Below are 21,301 nucleotides of genomic sequence, written 5' to 3' on the forward strand. Positions count from 1 at the left end.
CTTTGGTGTTCTTCATTCTCCTTTACTCCAGGTGAGTTGGGACCAATTCATGCTTTGTTCAGATCTTGCTTTATGTTCCTTTAATTATATTGTATAGTTTTTATCCTTCAGCTTCTATGTGCCTTTCTTGTAAAACTATTGCTAAATAGTTTTTGTTGTTATTATGAGTAAAATATTTTCCCCATTTCTCTAAGTGCCAGTTGCTAAAATGAAGAAAACCCATTGCTGTCAAGTTGATTCCAACTCACAGCAGCCCTATAGGACAGAGTAGAATTGCTCCATAGTGTTTCCAAGGAGCAGCTGGTGGATTTGAAGTGCCAACTTTTGGTTAACAGGCAAGCTCTTAACTACTGTACAATAAGTTTATTTTACCATTTTTTATTAGAATATTATGGATGTATAAAAAGAGTTTTGTACCTTTTTCAATGTTTATACCAGGTTTTTTATTTTCTCATATTATTTCATTTATTACAATTTCGTGATTGTGAAGTTCACTGATTGTATTTAATAATAATGGTAATTATCATGGTTCCTTGTCTAGTTCATAATTTTAATTGAAATATTTTAGTGTTTTGCCATTTGGATAGTGATAGTAATAATAATTGTAATAATGATTGCTAACACACATAGTGCTTATTGTGTGCCAGGTATTGTTTTCCTAGCTGTACCTGTATTAATTTAATTTTCATAGCAAGTATATGAGATGTGTACCGTTATTTAGTCCAAAGGCTACATGAGGAGGCCCAGGTCACATAGCTAATATTTGTTGTAGATTTTGGTGGTGGTGGGGAAAGCCTTTATTTTATGTAATTTATTTCCATTTTATTTTACTCAGCATTTTTTTTTCTTTTGCAGTGGTTACAGAATTTGATCAAATGCTTTTTCAACATCTATTAAATGTTTATGTAATTTTTCCCTTTTAATATGTTGATACAAAATTTGTGTTGTAGGTTTCCTGATATTGAACCATTCTTCCAATCAAGAAAATAATCTCTTTTATAATTATATATTATTATTACACTATTATCTTAGTCATCTAGTGCTGCCATAACAGAAATACCACAAGTGGATGGCTTTAACAAAGAGAAATTTATTCTGTCACAGTCTAGTAGGCTACAAGTCTAAATTCAGGGCATCAGCTCCAGGGGAAGGCTTTCTCTGTTGGCTCTGGAGGAAGGTCCTTGTCATCAGTCTTCCCTTGGTCCTGGAGCATCTCAGCACGGGAACCTCAGGTCCAAAGGACGCACTCTGCTATCGGTGCTACTTTCTTGGTGGTATGAGGTCCCCATGTGTCTCTGCTCGTATCTCTCTTTTATATCTCAAAAGAGATTGGCGTAAGACACTATCCAATCTTGTAGACCTCATCAGTATAACTGCTGCTAATCCATCTTATTATATCATCATGATAGAGTTTAGAACGCATAAGGAAATCACATCAGATTACAAAATGGTACACAATCATACAATACTGGTAATCATGACCTACTAAATTGACAGATATTTTTGGGGGAGATAATTTAATCCATGACATTCCACCCTTTGGTCCCCCCAAATTCATGTCCTTGCAATATGCAAAAACATATTCATCTCATTAGATCATAGCAAAAGTCTTAACTCCAAGTCCAAAATCTAAAATTCCTCTTCATCTGTGAAATCTAGACTACAGGTTATCTGTTTCCAAAGTTACAATGGCAGAACAGGCACAAGCTAGATGTTTCCACTGTAAATGGGAGAAATTGCAGGGAAAGAAGGCATAACAGGCACCAAGCAAGTTAGCAGAACACACTGTATTAGCCGTCAATGCTTGAAAATAATCCTTTGTTTTCTGAAACCTTCTACACAATAGGCCTGCCCTCCAGACTCTAGGTATTGGCCACAGTCTCCGGATTCTGAGTAGAGGCCCTTCAGCCCTGGGCTTCATCTTCATCTTCCAGGCCCACTGGGATGGCAGCACTGCTCCCTCGGCGTTAGGCGCACCATTCTCCTAGTCCTCCTTTAGAAACATCAGAGGCCATGGCTCCACACTTCGAAATTCCAGAGGTCCAGGCCATACCTTTGAGACTCAGACAAATCAGTTTCCTGGTTTCTTGGCCTCTCTGCTCCTTGGGCCTCATGCCCACATCTGCCCTACTGGGGCAAGTGTTCCAAAGCTCTGTAGCTCCACTGATAAGTGCCTGGAGGCACCCCATGCAGCCAGTAAACTTCGGCCGAAGGCACTCAGCTCTCTTGCTTTGTGAGTCGACAAGCCTAGCTCCAGTGATAAGTGCCTGGAGGTGCCCCACTCTGCCAGGAAGCCTCCTGCGCATAGGCACTCAGCTCTCTCTCACTCTGTGGGTCAATTCCAGTGCTGTCTGGCACTGAACTGCTGGTTTTGCTGCTGCTGGTCCTCTCCTGCTGCTTCTCACCATCTGCACCATCCCTGGTGTTAACAGTTCTCCTTACTTCTTTCTGAGTCTCATCTCCATTCAGTTTCAAAACCAGTCCACATTTTGGGTATCTGTTAGAGCAGTATCCCACTCTCACTACCAAATTCTGTCTTAGTCATCTAGTGCTGCTATAACAGAAATACCACGAGTGGATGGCTTTAACAAAGAGAAATTTATTCTTTCACAGTCTAGTAGGTTACAAGTTCAAATTCAGGGCGTCAGCTCCAGGGGAAGGCTTTCTGTGTCGGCTCTGGAAGAAGGTCCTTGTTGTCAGTCTTCCCTTCGTCTGGGAGCATCTCAGCGCAGGAACCTCAGGTCCAAAGGACGCACTCTGCTCCCGTTGCTGCTTTCTTCGTGGTGTGTGATGTCTCCCTGTCTCTCTGCTTAACTTCTTTTATATCTCAAAAGAGATTGGCTTAAGACACTATCCAATCTTGTAGACCTCATCAATATAACTGCTGCTAATCCATCTCATTACATCATAGTGGTAGAATTTACAACACATAAGGAAATCACATCAGATTACAAAATGGTACACAGTCGTACAATACCGGGAATCATGACGTAGCCAAGCTGACAGATATTTTGGGGGGACATAATTAAATCTATGAGAAATATATTGCTGGATTCTATTAGCTTATGTTTTATATAGGAGTTTTTAATCTTTATTCAATAATGAAACTTCTATAATTTTCCCTTTTGATAGTCTCTTTTTTAAGTTTTTATTATTAAAGTTGTGCTCTTATAAATGAATTATGGAGCTTCCCATTTTTCCCCTGTGACCTAGAATATTTTTTAAATCGTAATTTAAGGTTAGATATAGCTGTGAACCTGTTTTGTGGGAATTTACCTGATGCAGTGGTAGCCTTCAGGTAACACTAGCAGGCAAACCACCCCAGACATCAAAAAACAGAAAGGTTCACCGATCGAATTAAGGTCCTTGAATCACATGTTTATTACAACTACTTAAAAACACAATGAGAAGAATGGAAAGAGAGATGGGATAAGTTAGCAGGATAGAATGCAAGTGGGCAGAAGGATCAGAGTACTTGAATATTGGTTTATGCACTGTTTACCCGTCCTATCTCTTTCTCTGCTTCATCAGCCTTTCCTGCTGATGGTGTTATCAGGTGAGTTTATGTTTGAGCAAGGGGTTCCACACGTGGAAGGTGTCTCTGACCAATGAAGCACACTTGCTTTATTGGATAGATGCAGGGATAGGTATTCCTGGCCACAGCTATGGCTAACCAATTAGCCTGCTAAACAGTTCACCTGCATTATTATGCAGCTAAAACCCACAGAGGCCAGAATGAGACCATACTGGGTATTATGGATTGAACTGTGTCCCCCCAAAATGTGTGTGAACTTGGCTAGGCCATGATTCCCGGTGTTGTGTGGTTGTCCACCATTTTGTCATCTGATGTGATTTTCCTATGTGTTGTAAATCCTACTTCTATGATGTTAATCAGGCAGGATTAGAGGCATTTATGTTAATGAGGCAGGACTCAATCTACAGGATTAGGTTGTGTCTTAGTGTCTTTTGAGATATAAAAGAGAAAGGCGAGCAGAGAGACGTGGTGACCCTACCACCAAGAAGCAGTGCTGGGAGCAGAGCATGTCCTTTGGACACAGAGTTCCTGCGCTAAGAAGCTCCTAGACCAGGGGAAGATTGATGAGAAAGACCTTCCCCCAGAACTGACAGAGAAAGCCTTCCCCTAGAGCTGGTACCCTGAGTTTGGACTTCTAGCCATCCATTTGTGGTACTTCTGTTATAGCAACACTAGATAACTAAGAGACACTTGTTATCACCAATGAGTGGCCAGTTTAATTAAGCATGACATAGTTGTCATCCCAGATTGTCAAAAACTGTGAAGAGTCTGAAATTTATCCTACTTGCAAGCTAACAATATAGCATGCCATAGTTTCGTGGATGCTGGCAAAAGACATGAGACTCATGGGTCAGAGACATAGATCTTTCTTACAGCACAACATGCATCATGTTAGTGTCTGTCCTGCTTGCCCCTCAAGTCCCAGGAGAAAATGTATAGTGGCCAAGATGGGTACTGCACCCAGTGGATTTACATCACAGCTGAGCAAGCCCAACCTTAGGGAACCCACAGTTTTTACAATGAACAGTAAGGACCTTTGCCTCAGCAGAAGTAATTTATTATACTCAGCGATAAAAAAACGTGCCTTTTCCTGCAAAACCAGTTGCCCTCAAGTGGATTCTGACTCATGGTCACCCCATATGTGTCAGAGTAGGACTGTTCTCCATAGGGTTTTCAGTGACTATTTTTCTGGAAGTAGATCACCAGGTCTTTCTTCCGAAGTGCCTCTGGCTCTGAGCACATTAACCTTTACCATCCAGGGACTACGTTTGCTTCAAAGGAAGCCATTGTCCCTTTCTTCCAAGGCTATTTGCTGTAAAACATCCTTGAAAACAGTGTCCGGAACAAAAGCACAATTATTGCTTCACTCTCAATACCTAGAGAAATGTGAGACCCAAAACAGAAACAGTATGATTGTACCTTATGACTTGTTCTTTCTGTGTATAAGTAACACATACTTCTTCATATAGTCCAGCTTCTTGGATTGTTCGCTCATCATAAAGATTGAATAAGTATGGTGAAAGGATACAACCCTGACTCACACCTTTCCTGATTTTAAGCCAGGCAGTATCCCCTTGTTATGTTCGAATGGCTGCCTCTTGGTCTGTGTACAGGTTCCGCATGAGCACAATTAAATGTTCTGGAATTCCCATTTCTTTGCGGTGTTATACATAATTTGTTATGATCCACGAATGCCTTTGCATAGTTAATAAAACACGGGTAAGCATCTTTCTAGTACTCTCTGCTTTAAGCCAAGATGCATCTGACATCAGCAGTGATATTCCTCGTTCCACATCCTTTTCTGAATCTGGCTTGAATCTTTGGTAATTCTCTGTTGATATACTGCTGCAACTGTTTTGAATTATCTTCAGCAAAATTTTACTTGTGTTTAATATTAATGATTTTGTTAGATAATTTCCACATTCTATTGTATCACCTTTCTTTGGAATGGACACAGATAAGGATCTCTTCTAGTCACTTGGCCTGGTAGTTGCCTTCCAAATTTCTTGGCATAGACGAGTAAGCGTTTCTTGCATTGCATTAGTTTATTGAAAAATCTCGGTATTCCATCAATTCCTGGAGGCTTGTTTTCTGCCAATGGCTTCAGTGCAGCTTGGACTTCTTCCTTCAGTACAACTGGTTCTTGATCATATGCTGCCTCCTGAAATGATTGAACATCACCCACTTTTTTTTGGTACAGTGACTCTGTGTATTCCTTCCATCTTTTGATGCTTCTCACATCATTCAGTATTTTACCCATATTACCCTTCAGTATTACAACTCAAGCCTTGAATTTTTTCTTCAGTTTTTTCGCCTTGAGAAATGTCAAGCGTATTCTTCTCTTTTGGTTTTCTAACTCCAGGTCTTTTCACATTTCATTATAATACTTTGTCTCCTCAAGCTGCTCTTCGAAATTTTCTATTCAGTTCTTTTACTTTATCATTTCTTCCATTCACTGTAGCTACTGTATGTTCAAGAGTATGTTCAGAGTCTCTTCTGACATCCATTTTGGTCTTTTCTTTCACTTTCTATCTTTTAAATGACCTTTTGTTTCTTAATGTATAATATCCTTGATGTCATTCCAGAACTCAACTGGTCATTGGTATTCAGTGCATCAGGTCTGTTCTTCAGCTGGTCTCTACATTCAGGTGGGATATACTCAAGGTTGTACTTTGGCTCTTGTGGTCTTGTTTTAATTTTTCTTCAGCTTCAGCTTGATCTTATTATGAGTAATTGATGGTCTATTCTGCAGTCGGCCCCTGGCCTTGTTCTGACTGATGATATTGAGCTTCTCTGTCATCTTTTTCCATAGATGTAGTCGATTTGATTCCTGTGTATTCTGTCCAGTGAGGTCCACATATGCAGTCACTATTTATGTTGTTGAAAAATAGTATTTCCAATTAATAAGTCATTGGTCTTGCAAAATTCTATCATGCGATCTCCAGTGTCATTTCTGTCACCGAGGCCGTATTTCATAACTATTGATTCTTCTTTGTTTCCAACTTACACATTGTAGTCACCAGTAATTAACAGTGCATCTTGATTACATGTTTGATCAATTTCAGACTGTAGAAGATGATAAAAATCTTCAATTTTTCGTCTTTGGCATTCATAGGTTGTATGTAAATTTTAATGTAGTCCTGTTAACTGGTCTTCCTTGTAGGTGTATAAGTATTATCCTGTCAAGGACAGCGTTGTACTTCAGCATAGATGTTGAAGTGTTCCATTCCTAGCACAGTATACCATATGATTATCTTATTCAAAATGGCCAATCCCAGTCCATTTCAGCTCACTAATGCCTAGAATATCGAGCTTTAAGCATTCCATTTCATTTTTGACAGCTTCCAGTTTTCCTTGACTCATATGTTGTGTATTCCACACTCCTATTACTAATGGATGTTAGCAGCTGTTTCTTCTCATTTTGAGTCATGCACGTCAGCAAATGAAGGTCCCAAAGCCTTGACTCCATTCATGTCATTAATGTCAACTCTATTTTGAGGAAGCAGCTCTTACTCAGTCGTATTTTGAGTGCCTTCCAACCTAAGGGGTTCACCTTTTAGCACTGTATCAGACAGTGTTTCACTACTATTCATAAGGTTTTCACTGGCCTATTTTTTTCAGATGTAGATTGCCAGGTCTTTCTTCCTTGTCTGTCTCAGCATGGAAGCTCCACTGAAATATGTCCACCACGTTTACCCCGCTGGTATTTGAAATGGTGGCATAGCTTCCGGCATCAGAACAACATGCAGGCCACCTACAGTATGACAAACAGACGAGTGGTCTAGTGTAGGAGATACGTATAAATAAATAAAATTTGTACTAAGCCTATGATAACACAAAGCAGAGGATGGTTGTGGCTGCTTGGGAAGTCAGGCAAGGCTTTACAGAAGAGGTGGTGCTTGTTTTGACCTTTAAGGATGAGAAGTTCACTGTGGAGAGAGTATTATGTAGTGGATTAGAACACAGTGTTAGAAGTCTGTTAGACTCGGCTATACCACTTACTAGTTATGTGATCCTGAGTAAGTCATTCAGCTTCTCAAAGACTGTTTCTTCATTTATGAAACAGTGAAAATTAACACCTATTTCACAGTGCCATGTTGAGATTAATTGAAATAATTGAAGTAAAACATTTAGCATAGATCCTGGTATATAAAGAGCACTAATTAAATTGTGTTTATTGCAGCTGCTACTATTATTATCTGTTGTTGTTATTCCATGCCATTGAGCTGATTCTGACTTATAGCAACCACGTGTGACACAGTAGAACTGCCCCATAGGGTTTTCTAGGCCGTAATCTTTATGGAAGCAGATCACCAAGTCTTTTCTCTCGCAGAGCTACTGGATGGGTTCGGACCAACATCCTATTGGTTAGCAGCCAAGCACTTAGCCGTTGAGCCAGTAGGGCTAGTACTCTAATACATCTACTCCCGCAACCTCTTTTATCAGACAGGTTTAAAGAAATTGCATTTCAGACAGAGAGACCAAACACTGGGAAGTGTATAAGCATGAAACAGCATAGCATGTTTAAAAGAGTGTAAGTTGTGTGACGTAATTGGAACATGAGATATGTGTATGAAAATGTTCAAAGATGATGAAGACTTGTTTTAAAGTATGTTTCAGTACATTCGAGGAAGAGGAGAAGGATGTAAGTGCTTTTAGGGAGATAGAATCTATTGAACTTGTTGATTGAGAGGCAAGTGAAATCGAAACGAATGGGATGTAGTGCGTTAGGATGACTCAGGTTTCTGTTTGGTTTCGTGGTTTTTGAGGCTGTTTATCAGTAACAGTCTCTCTTGGACTAGTGATGCCTTGAGTTTGTTTTTGGATGTGTTAAATTTTCAAATTTGGATGGCATTGTGATAGAGCTGTCTACTAGGTGATTGGATAAACCAAAAAAAAAAAACAAACCCGTTGCCATCAAATTGATTCCGACTCATAGCGACCCTGTAGGACAGAGTAGAACTGCCACATAGGGTTTCTAAGGAATGACTGGTGGATTCGAGCTGCCAATCTTTTGACTAATAGCTAAATGCTTAACCTCTGAGCCACGAGGGCCCCTGGTGATTGGATATAGGGGCATAAAACTGTCTTCTCCAAGCAGAGATGATCACCTCTTACATTATATTATCGCTAGATCTTACACCTCTGTGGGGTTTGTTGATAGAAGCAGTGGCTACTGATGAAATTACTCAGTGTAGAAAAGGCTAAGAATTCAGCCAAAAATCACTCAGTGTAGAGTGAGAAGGCTAAGAATTCAGCTACCCTACTAAAATTAAAAAGAAATTCGAGTTGGAATGCTTGACAAAAGGAAAAAGGGTAGACATTTTGAGAAATGTAAGGGAGGGGTGGGTGTATTCAGGGGCAATTTGTGAAAGTGCAGGAGTAGCAAGGAGAAGGAGACGTTTAATGTATCTGTTTTGTAAGATATCCATAGTGTCTCAAGGCAAAGAAATCACATACATATTTAAGTATAGACTACCCTGTGCATTTTCTTATATTATAATGTCTTTGGTTTTTGTATATAGGTAATGCTGGCCTCATAGAATGAGTTGGCAAATATTCCCTTCCCTTTAATTTTCTGGATTAGTATTACTTCTTCATTAAATGTTTTGTAGGATGCGCCAGTGAAGCCGTATGGGTCTGGAGTTTACTTTATGGGAAGATTTTTAACTACATAGTCAGTTTTTTCAATAGATTACAGTGCTATTCAGGTTATCTATTTCTCATTCAGTAACCTTTTGTAGTTTGTATCTTTCAAGAATTTGTTCATTCTATCTAAATTGTCCAATTTAGTCACATAACATTGTTTATAATATGACCTTTTTATTCTTTTAATGTCTATAAAATCTGAGTGATATTTCTCCTTTCATTGCTGATATTGGTAATTTTTGTCTTCCCTCTTATTTTGTCAGGTCAGTCTGGCCAGAGGTTTATCAGTGTTTTTCATCTTCTCAAAAAACCAGCTTTTGCTTTCATTGATTTTTCTCTACTGATTTTGTTTTCTATTTCATTGATTTTCACTTTTATTATTTCCTTTGGCCTTTTTTAAAAAAATTTTTATGGTAGAAGCCAAGGTCATTGATTTTAGACCTTTCTCGTTTCCTGTTAATATAGGTGTTTAATGCTGTTAAATGTCCTCTAAGCACCCCTTTACCTGCATTTAACAAATTATTATATATTGTATTTTCATTCAATTTAAAATACTTTTCTAATTTTCTTTTTGTTTCTTCTTTGACTCATGGATTATTTGGAAGTGAGCTATTTAGTTTCCAAGTATTTGAGAATTTCCCAGATATCTTTCTGTTACTGATTTCTAATTTAATTCCATTAGAGTCAAAGAAAATATTTTGTATGATTTGAATCTTTTAAATTTATTGTGACTTGGTTTTTGACCCAGAATATGCTGCCTTTGTAAACGTGTACTCTGCTGCTGTTGGATGGAATGTTTCTGTAAGTGTCAATTAGGTCAATTTGGTTGATGGTCTTGTTCAAATCTCCTATATTCTTTCTGATTTTATCTGTTATTTACTTGTTTTATCAGTTATTGAGAAAGAAATGTTGAAATTTTTTTATAATGTTAATTTATCTGTTTCTTCTTTCTGTTCTATCAGTTTTTGCATCTCGTATTTTAAAGTACTGTCATTAGGTGCATGAACACTTAGGATAGTTATGGCCTCTTGATAAAATTATTTGTTTACCATTATGAAATGACCCTCTTCATATTTCAAATTTTTTTGCTCTAAAATCTAGTTTGTCTGTTTCAGTGTTCTTTTCTACTACTCTGTCATCTGTGTCATTTCTGGGTCAGTTTGGTTTCTCTCCTTACGGGTCATGTTTTCCTGCTTTTTTTTGAAACCTGATAATTTTGAATTGGATGCCAGCCATGGTGAATATTACCCTGTTTTGTACTGGATATTTTTGTATTTCTATAAATATTCTTATGCTTTGTTCTGGGATATAGTTAAGTTACTTGGAAATAGTTTGATTCATTTCTTATGTAGGACCAGAGCAACAAAATCATTGAGTACATTAGCCAGTGCCCAGTGAATTATAGATGTTTCACTTAAGTTGTGTGTGTTCTGGGTCTCGTTTCCTGTTATTTTTTCATGTAATTCTTTCCCTGACCTCAGGTTGTTTTCTCACACACACGAGGTGATCAGTATTTCACCAAAAACTGCATATCTCTGATTCTTTATAGCTCTCTCTGATCTGCTACTCAGCCTTGCAAACTTTAGCCTCCTTGATCTTCTTGTGCTTCAGCTCTGTCCCCTCTGCTCCAGTAGACCACAGGTTCTAACTAGATTATTCCTGTCTGTGGCTTGGAAATTGTCACCAGGCAGGAAGGTGGGATAATGGTAGATCTCACCTCTTTGTTTCCAATCTCCGAAGGATCACTATCCTTTATTTCTTGATCTTTGATATCCTTAAGGAGCCCTGGTGGCACAGTGGTTAAGAGCTTGGCTGCTAACCAAAAGGTCGGCAGTTCAGATCCACCAGCCGCTCCTTGGAAACCCTATGGGGCAGTTCTGCTCTTCCCCATAGGGCCACTATGAGTTGAAATTGACTTGATGGTTATTGGTTTGGTTTTTTTTTGGGTGAATGTCCTTAAAGGAGCACTGGTGAAGCAGTGGTTAAAGTGCTTGGTTGCTAACCAGAAGGTAGGCAGTTCACACCCACCAGCCACTCTGTGAGAGAAAGATGTAGCCGTCTGCTTCTTAAAGATTTACAGGTTTGGAAACCCTGTGGGGCATTTCTACTCTGTCCTCGATGGTCGCTGTGGATAGGAATCTACTTGATGGCAATTTTTTAAAAAAATGTTTTGAAAATTATTTTTTCCCTTATATTTTGTCCGTTTTAAATATTGTTTAGGTTCAAGAGTAAATCCACTCCTTTTTCCTCCATGTTTGTCAGTGTGGAAGTACTCTGACACTTGAATTTGATCTAAATTTGCTGTGTTATAGATTTCCATTTCATTTTCTGCCCATTCTTATTTTCTACAATATTTTGGTTAATGTGTTGCTAGAATCTTAGGAGATAGGTAGTTTGTGAGGCTAGGGTGGCCCTCTCTTCATCAGTCAATGTCTACTGTGTTTTTGGCACCGTGCTAGGTATGGTGAGAAGAAAGATGACTAAGACGCAGCCTCAAAGAACTTCAGTCAAGTAGGAACTCCAGTCGAGTGGATGTGGGGCGTGCAGTGGTTCGGAGTTACACAGTGAAATCAAGTTAACGCCAAAATTTTATTTAAATTGTAGCCATTATGTTCTGTGTAGTATAGATCCTTTAAGGAAAGCTTTTTTTTTTTTTTTTTTTTTGAAGACTATATCTGAAATAGAATTTGAGCACAATATTTAGTTTCATGCTGTATTATGGAAGTAAATAGGAAAGTGTACTGCTCATTTTTAACTGACTCCAACTAAACCTGAGCAATTAATAGGGGACAGGAAATTAAAAAAAAAAAAAAAGAGAGAGAGAGAGAAGTATTTCCCTCTGATTGGGAAAAAAGTGTAATGAGAACTTTAGGCTTTTAGCATCAAGTACTATGTAATTTTTTATTCTGCTTTCTGTTTTGCTTTTTTCTTTCTTTCCCTGTTATATTTGAAGTGAGCCCTGGTGGTGCGGTGGTTAAGAGCTTGCCTGCTAACCAAAAAGTTGGCAGTTCAAATCCGTCAGCTGGTCCTTTGAAACCCTGTGGGGCAGTTCTACTCTGTCCTATAGGGTTGCTTGCTATGAGTTGGAATTGACTCAGTGGCAACGGGTTTTGTTTTTGTTTGTTTCTTTGTTTTTATATATTTGAAGAACAAAAGTAGGTTCTTGAAACTTAAAGGTTTTCCCTTTAATTAATTAATGTAAATAATTTAGGCATCAGACAAACTTCAATGACTAAATCATAGTGTGTTTGCTATGAAGAGATTAAGTAACTTAGCTATCGGCTGTTATTAATACAACTTGAAGATTTTGTTCATATATCTAGCGAGGGTCTTTGATGCCAATCTGAGAATGAGATTGAGTTCATAAAGGAAGAATTGGCATTAAGAAAGATGATCTTGACCCTTGGTTGATTTAAAGTATATATTATAAAATATTTCAACATTTTTAAAAATAGTTTTTTATTAGTCCTTGTTTAATTTTAACTCATTAAGGAATAGAGAACACATGACTTTGCAGAACCATTGTGTGCAATAATAGGCAAACTATTTTACAGCTTGAATTCAGTACTATAGTGACTCCCACAGGTCTTTGAGAAGTGACTAGGAATCTTTCCAATCTAAAAGGAAAAACGATCAAGCATAATTAATGTTTTTTTCCCATACCGTATATATAGGAAGAATTAAGTATAAATGTTTTTGAATCAATGAAGAAAGAACAATTTGGATGCTGTTAGCATGAAAAATGCAAAAGTGGTTTTGAGGATGGAAAAGTTAGGCAGAGCAGTGTTAAACCATTCTTGGGAGAAGCTAGCCAAATTAAAGAAATGTCTTTCTTGGCCTCTTTCTGTTTTTGAAGAGTATTGAATAAAGCATAAATTGTATGTATATTTATTTGCATATTTATACTTATCTTATTAATTGGGTGTGATGATTGTAGTCTCAACTTGTTATTTGAGTTAGGCAAAAACTCTTTACTGGATAAAGGTAATAAAACTGGTTAGAGTACCAAACTATGTATCTTTAGTAACATTTTTACTATTCTACAAAATTTTATATTGGAGTTTTTCTCTTTTGTACAGATACAAGGTAATTTCTTTATTTCCTATGCTAAAATCAGATAGGACCCTTTCACGCTTTCTTCATGTTAAAATTGACATTGTGGCTTCCGTTTTGTTATGTTTTTATTTTAAAAGGAACCTTGAAGCCCAAATAACTCTACTTTCATTCAGATTTTGCTCTTTCTCTGCAAGTATCACACCTAGCTCCTTACCTTATGTGTTGCTATCAAAAATGAAATAAAATACATTCGTTTTCCTTAATATTGTTCTTTAATATTCTTTTGTGGTATGTTTTTGATTCTTGTGTTCTTTCACAGAAATGTCAGACTGCAGATATAGTTTCAGTTAAAAAAACCTGAATTAAAAATGAGTTGGATAATGAATAAAAATATCTTCTTTGTTTTGCTCCTTCATACCACATTTGATTTTTTACTTATTAAGATATACATTAAACGTTAGTTCAGTAAGAAATGCTCTTTATATCATTTAGACTTTAAATTATTTTTAAGCTGGAGAATATTGAAAATAAAACAGAACCAGCTAAAGAATCTAAATTATTTACAGGCCAAGGGCTTAAAAGTGCATCATCCCAGCACAAATATTACATTATGAAATGGGAATTTCAGTTTGCTGTAAATCTGTCTGCTATAGCAGCTTAAAGTAAAATAGTTTTACTCATCTAAAGCAACATCAATTTGCCAGTCAGTGCTTCATGTATCAAAGAGTGTTCTGTGAAAATATCAATATCATTGGTTAATATAAATGAAATTAATTTTTAAAGCTGGGCTAAAGGTTGACATCTGAAAAATTGCATTACTTTGCAGAAGAGAAATTTCCGTCTTCTAGTGAAATTTCAGGTCATGAGGGCAAGTAATTTTCACAGTCTTCAATGGGAGCCAGTGAAATATGAACTTCATTGTCACCTAGCCCCAAAGCGATAAGATAAAATGAGCTGATACATCATTTACTGTGGTTTTATCATCTCCCTCAGTAATTGGAAGAGAAAACATAAGAGTGTCTGTGTTTGTATGCTCCCCTCTCACCCCTCCCAACTCCCCCATCATCCACACCCAGGCTAAAACCATTTTAGCCCAATCAATACAAAGGTCACATAGCATTTTATTTATATATTTTTAATTTCTCATTCTGACTAAAACTGCCAAGTAGAACATTAGAGTAATGAATATATTTAATTGAATTTGTCACCCATGAAGATGCTAAGGAGAACACTGTACCACATTATAGTACTGGTACCAGAAGGAGGAAATACAATGTATAGATGAAAAGATTTTAAATAACAACTCATAATTAATTTAAAGGGTAATTTTCTCTTCTAGTCATAACTTTCATATGTTTTATTGTTATCATTGTATTCGTTTTGAAGTTAGGGGACATTCTAAGTGTTCAGGGATATAGATTTAATAACAAAATTACCATCCAAATTTTCCACCATAGTCAACTATATGCCATCTTCAAATTCAAGGAAAGTTCTTCAAGTTTTGCTTCAAGAATATATTTTTGAAAACTTCAAAAAGTCATTTGGTCTGATGATGAAGTAAATCCTTTAAGTAGAATTCACTATTATAAAGTAAACCAAGTGTTTGTTATGCTTTGATATATCAAGTTTCAGAGCAAATTATATGTAGCAAAATCCAAAAACCATGATAATAATATGGAGATACAACTTTAAAATACTTCATTTAAATTACCTTAAACTAGTTAAAATTGTAGTTACTGTAAATAAAGCATTATTGCACATATATTTGGTGGTGATTTGATAAGAGAATATTTCCATGTGTTTTCATTTTAAATATATTTGTTTGTTTTTCCCATATTAAGGTCTATGCCTTCTGACTGTAATTTATAATTATGTTCCATGAAAATGAGATGTAGGGAATATTTCCTAGACTTTTCCTATCGATGTTGTTGCTTAATTGATAGCATGATTAGCCTATATTTTGCATTCTAAGTTTAAAGCATTTTTATTGATGTTAAATATATCCAGATAGTTTGGAATTGGTTTTGTTGTGAAATTTTAAATATTGCTGTTGATATATGATTTTACTCTTATTTACAAATTCTTCGTATGTCAACGTGGAATTATCTGAAAGAGTAGAACCTCTCCAGATATTGGCAAATGTTTGGGACTAGGATATGCTATGCTAGTTTTAAATATTATGAATAGTATTTTTAAAGAATTCTTTTATTGATTTTATGTATATATATGTGTATATATATGCAGACTCTCTTGTAAATACTTCTTATTTTTGAGGTGAACATGTTATTGCTTTTGAGTTTTTTTTTTTCTCTTGACAAAAAATTGTAAACCTTTTAAATGTATTAAGGGTAGTTTTTGTAGTTTGTGCAACAAAGCCCCGTTTTTTGTTTTGTTTTTTTTTTTCTTAAAACAAATATGGCTTTATTTTCAGAGATTTTTTTATGTCTACCTAAAAAAAAAAAAAAGGTGTGATATTTAATGAGTACCATTTAATTAGGCAATAAATACAGGTTTTTATGTTTGTTCTTTGATAAAGATGAGAAAACAGAAGTTTTATTTTGATAAACATAATTTTTGCAAAATGGAGTACCAAAGAGAAAGTGAAAATGCTTTACTGTCAAGCCAAGAATATATGCAACAGAGTAAAGAAGTTTTCTTATATATCCACAGTGTACTATTTGAAGCATGGAAGAAAGAAATGCACACATTATTTATGGAAGATAATATAGGCTTTTTCAGAAGGCACAATTTCTAGATAAAAATGTTAAAGAAGATACATTTGATATTTTTAATGTAAAGAAGTATATACACATATACATATATGCATATATATACATATGTATGTATGTATACATACATATGTATATATAATTACGTACAGGTTTCCTTCTCTCCTTTCTATCTCCCTTACGTAAAGTTAAACTTATAAACCAACCTTGTTGAAACAAATTTTATATACATATAATGAAGAAAGTTGAATTCACTAATAATACTAACAGTATCAGTAAAGCTAGGTGGTAAACATTCAAAGAGAGTGCTGTGGGCTTAAGCTTTCAAGTTATTTCAAGCTATTCTACACTTGTGGTCATAACTGCAGAGCAATGGTAATGATACGGTTTCCATAGGAACTGATTCATTGGAGGGCTAGACCTCTGTCTAGGGTGCTGTCAGTGTATGTAAAGTTTCAGTGAACAGAAAGCCCCAAAGAAGGGTCTGCTTGTATCTAATCCAGTTATAATTGAACTCTAGAGACTTTGAAGTGAAGCCTTGGACCAGGCATATACTATTCCAGTAAGAAATGAATCTCTGGTTTAGCTAGGCCTCAGCTGCTTCTCAGTACTGACACTTTTTCCTAATGAATACTTTAAAGAAGCATTGTTATATCCATTTTAGCTAGTAATTTAGTTAGTTAAGGGATTCTTCATTTTATATCAAACCCCAACTATCTCTTCCATATCTGTAAAATTTTACTTGTTAATTTTTTCTTTTAAAAAATCAGACTAGTCTAAGATTTTAGTTTTTTGATTCCTTTGACATTATTAAATAATTTTGTCTCTCCTCCTGTTTCTCCTTTTCTAAGTTTTAAAAAATCACTATACCTGATTATATTTAACACTGAAAGCCCTGTCATTCATTCAGTATGTTGCCATTTATATAAAGTTTGAAAACATACAAAACAATGCTAGATATTAATTATGGATATAAATGTACTAATAATGTAAAAATTTACATGGGAATTATAAACCCAAAAGCAAGGATAGTGATTGGCTGTGATGAAGGAGGAAAATGAGATCAGGAAGGATTATACATGAGAGTTTCAATACTATTTATAATCTATTAATTTTTTAAATATATGTAATAATATAGCAAATGGTAGAATGTGGTAGTGTTGAGTAGTGGATACATGCACTTTTTGTACTTTTGAATGTGCTTGACATTTGGTAAACACATTTTAAAGGAGCGTGCTACTTGCTGTATTTCAGGTAGATCTTTGAATAACCATACTGCTTAAAGAAATGGGATATAAATGGAATTTTCTGATTAATCACAGAATTTTTTCAGGGCATTAAAAATCTTATAAAATGATTTAGAATTCTTATTTCTGTTAATAAATGGAATATCCTAGAATATAACTAAATATTTGGTTAAATTATTATGACCTTACAGTGATTGGCATCACCATTATGAGAACAGGTTGTCTTATATAGCTCTATGATCTAAAAGGCAGAATTTGCAGGCCAGTGTGTGATATTCCTAAGATATCACAGAGCTTAAAAAAATTCTTTTATTTTGTTCTTCTGATTGTTCTCTGTCACCCTAACCTATGTGCAGGAAAGCAAGCATAGTTGATTAAAGTTCCTGATGAGTTGGATTCTAGTTTAACAAAAATTTATCCCTTTTTGGAAATCTGGCAGTGCAGTATATAATGGAAGCTCTAGGCTTGTGGATTGGGAAATCTGGGAGTAGCTGAGACACTGCCACTAATTTGTCAAGGAATTTTGTATTAAGTATTTAACTAGTCTGGGCCTCATTTTCCTTATCAATAATTGGATAGATTGGACTTATATGTGTTACAGAACATATATAGGATTCTCTAACATTTGAGAAATCCAGGTGGCAAACTCAAATACCAGTGAAACTAGGCAGATAACAGTGAGTCAGTGAAGTGGAGACTGTGCCAAAATGGAGAGTGCATGCCAGTTGTTACCGTGTGGCATATGGGTCAAGATTTGCTACCATATAGTCCAGCTTTCCTGATAATTATGTAAATATGTAAGTGTGTATTTATGTAAATATCCATTTTTTGCCAGTATTTTCAACTAATTCAAATTTTGTTAAAACATCATATGAGACAAACAAAATGAATTTGGGTCATGTATATGGAAGCCGGGTTACCATTTGTTGATTCATTTAATCATTCAAAAAATATCTACTTTGTGCCAGACATTGTTGTTGTTGTTGTTGTGTGCCATTGCCTAGACATTGTTCTAGGCAATGGAAATAGACTGGATTCAATGTGTTTGCTCTAAAGCAACTTAGATTCTAGTATTCTAGTGATGAATAGATGGAACAGACAAGTAAGCCAATATTATAATTTCAGATCACAATAAGTGTTATGAAGAAAATCTGTTGAGTTTTGGGTAGGATGAATGGTAGTAGAGGAAGCGGGGTTTAGATCCTGTGGCTTCGCTGAGGAGATGACATAATGAAACAAAATCTAGTTAGTGAAATTTAGTATTTTAAATGTTGAAGATGTGAAAGAAGAACATTCCAGGCAGAGGGAATAACAAGTATAAAAGCAGTGAGGAGGAAAGAGTTAGGCTCATCAGACGGTCCCAAATATAACTTTACATGCAATTATGAAGAGCTTAGAGTTTATTATGTATAATGTGAAACTACTGGATGGTGTTAAATATAGGACTGATGTGATCTGATTCGTCTTTTAAAAAATTTTTTCTTTGACCCCTCTGGGCAGAATAGACCCTACAGGTAAGAGTAGTAGGGAGACCAAGTAGGAGGCTACTGCGAACTCTGAGGGCTTGATCTGCTGGTGGTAGCAGTGGTTGTGGTGAGAGAAAGAATACCTCTGCTCTTAAACCTCTGCTTTAAAAAACCTTTGGAGTGATACCCATAGTTTTGTCCTCTCTTTTCTCATTCATTTCTCTTGATTTTTTGTGTAGGTAGATTGTATAAGTGAGTTAGGATTTATGTATCACAATTTTCACAGCTGAAAGATGAGTCTTCATGACTAGTCCTTTGAACTTTTTGTTTAGTTTAGTTTTTATTTTTGAAACAACCCTGAGCCTTAGAGTTGTGCTCATTCTTTCAATTCCTGGGCCTGTACTGCCAAAAATAGTCATTTCTATAGAAAAATCAAAATGGCAGCTTTGTACTTACTGAATTAAATAAGTTTTTTCTTAAAAAAATGTGTTTTGAATTGAGGAGTGTAGATTTATTTGCATTTAGGATCAGGAAAATGGAAAAGAATAAAGAAAAGAACAATGCAAACTTTGCATAAAATAAATTCTCACTATTCATTATTTTTCCTCTTTGTGCCTGATCTTTCTGCCTACAATGCAATATCGTAATCAAATGTCGTTTCGTTTGCATTTTTTAATGGTGGCTACTTTTGAGACATATAACTTAATTTTTTAGCATAAATTGCCTTCAAGGATTTTCTTCAGGTACTGATAACAAATGCATCTCCTTTTCTTTATTAATATTATGTAAAGTACTGGTGTAGAGAAACGCTGAATCTGGTTTTCCTTTTATACCTTCATATTTAAGCTTTTGAAATGAATTTTTTAAAAAAACAAAACTTGAATAACAAAGCAACAAAGTGGTTTAGGGTTAAAGACAGGATTACTTTGAACTGGCAATTGAATTGGCAAAGCATTCTAAGCATCTGTGTCTGTCACATGGGATGACGAGAATTATAACAAGTTACTCTGACAACCACCTACTCCATAGAGAGATTATGCTGCGTTCATTGGCAGGTTTGTGTTTAGCCTTAGCTGACAAAATGATACTTAACCTCTTATACAGTCAGCCTTTGTGCTTTCTGAATGAGTGACTGTTGCTTTAACAGTGAACTTCAAAGTGTAATTTTTTTTTTTTTTTTTTAGTTATGAACTTAAATTTTTTAAAAGTAAGCAAAGCATACTTCTGGGTACATTATAGGCATATTATGTGAAACTGAATTATAGATGTGATTTATAAGCATGTATAACATTCCCTTGTGGCCCTCCTTGTTTTTAAGGTTTTATCCAAAACTTTACTTTCCATAATATGACTCAAAAATCAATTAATCAAGAATGCAATAAGTGTTTCCTAAAAAAGCAAAGGTTGTGTCATTGCTTTAAAAAGTCCAAATATATATTTTTAAATTGATGTTTTATAATTTTACTGTTTTTTCATTTAAGACTTTTTCCTAATATTGCAAACTCTTTTCTTAAATCTCTCTCCAAATTATTTCAACAACTATTTATTGAATTTTTTCAAAGAATTTATTTTTATTAATATATTTTCTTTTTCTGTTTTAATTGGAGGGGGAAAACAAAACAAAACAGAAATTCTAAAATCATTACTTACTTGAGATTGTTTTTCCTCACTAGATCCTGGCATACACAGAAGGGCTGCATGGAAAATGGCTGTTCACAGAGATACGATCAATCTTTTCTCGTCGCTACCTTTTGCAAAATACAGCCCTAGAGATCTTTATGGCAAACAGAGGTAATATGCTGTAGAAATTACCTTGTTAAGATTTCGTTTTTGAACAGACCATATTGTTTCCATTTAGATAGTATTTTGTAGTACACCCTCTACCCTACTGACCTCTATTTTTGTAGCGCATGCGTCTTCATGGGATTTTTTTTCCCTTGCTCATTCTTAGACTCATTTATAGTTCTCTTCTTTTTCTGACCATATTACAAATTGATCCAAGACGTTATAAATTTGAGGGATAAAAAACGTGTTGCCATCAAGTTGATTCTGACTCATAGCGACCCTATAGGACAGAGTAGAACTGCCCCATAGAGTTTCCAAGGAGCGCCTTGTTGATTCGAACTGCTAAACTTTTGTATAAGAGCCAAATGCTTAACTACTGTACCACCAGGGCTCCATGGGGGATAAATAACTATTTAATCAGCTTTGCAGTGTTGATGCCCTCAACATTGCTTTGATGCTTAAACTCCTTCTGGAGGGTAGCTGCATTTGAGGAGGGGAAAGGGGAATCAAATGATTCATGCCTTTATTTAATCTTTTGTCTAATCCGTTACTGTTTATAAAGGCACCATCAGAAGATGGTACTGAACTGCCCTAGTTTCTTTGTATTACATGATTCTTGAAAGTGGAACTAAAATTCAATTTGTAGGTTTAGAATGGAATTTAGTGAAATCCATTAAGACAAGGACGGGATACAAGGTATATTTGAAGGAAAAGCATTGCTGAGTATGAGTGGAAGCATTCCAAAAAAAAAACAAACTTGTTGCCATCAAGTTGATTCTGACTCATGGCTACCCTATGGGACAGAGTAGAACTTCCTCTTAGGGTTTTTAAGGA

At 35.7% G+C, this 21,301-nt stretch overlaps 1 protein-coding gene across 6 annotated transcripts in view; it reads left to right on the top strand.

The window, feature by feature from the left end:
• The window catches only part of LRBA (LPS responsive beige-like anchor protein), an 840,314-nt gene that overhangs the window by 563,301 nt on the left and 255,712 nt on the right, over positions 1-21,301 (top strand). For all 6 annotated transcript variants that reach the window (XM_023733554.1, XM_023733553.1, XM_023733556.1 and 3 more), the window contains one exon: positions 20,356-20,473. In XM_023733554.1, the coding sequence (XP_023589322.1) occupies positions 20,356-20,473 (118 nt within the window). The remainder of the gene's footprint in view (positions 1-20,355; positions 20,474-21,301) is intronic.

This window comes from Trichechus manatus, unplaced genomic scaffold, assembly GCF_000243295.1.
Source record: "Trichechus manatus latirostris isolate Lorelei unplaced genomic scaffold, TriManLat1.0 scaffold00059, whole genome shotgun sequence".
Taxonomy (NCBI): Eukaryota; Metazoa; Chordata; class Mammalia; order Sirenia; family Trichechidae; genus Trichechus; species Trichechus manatus.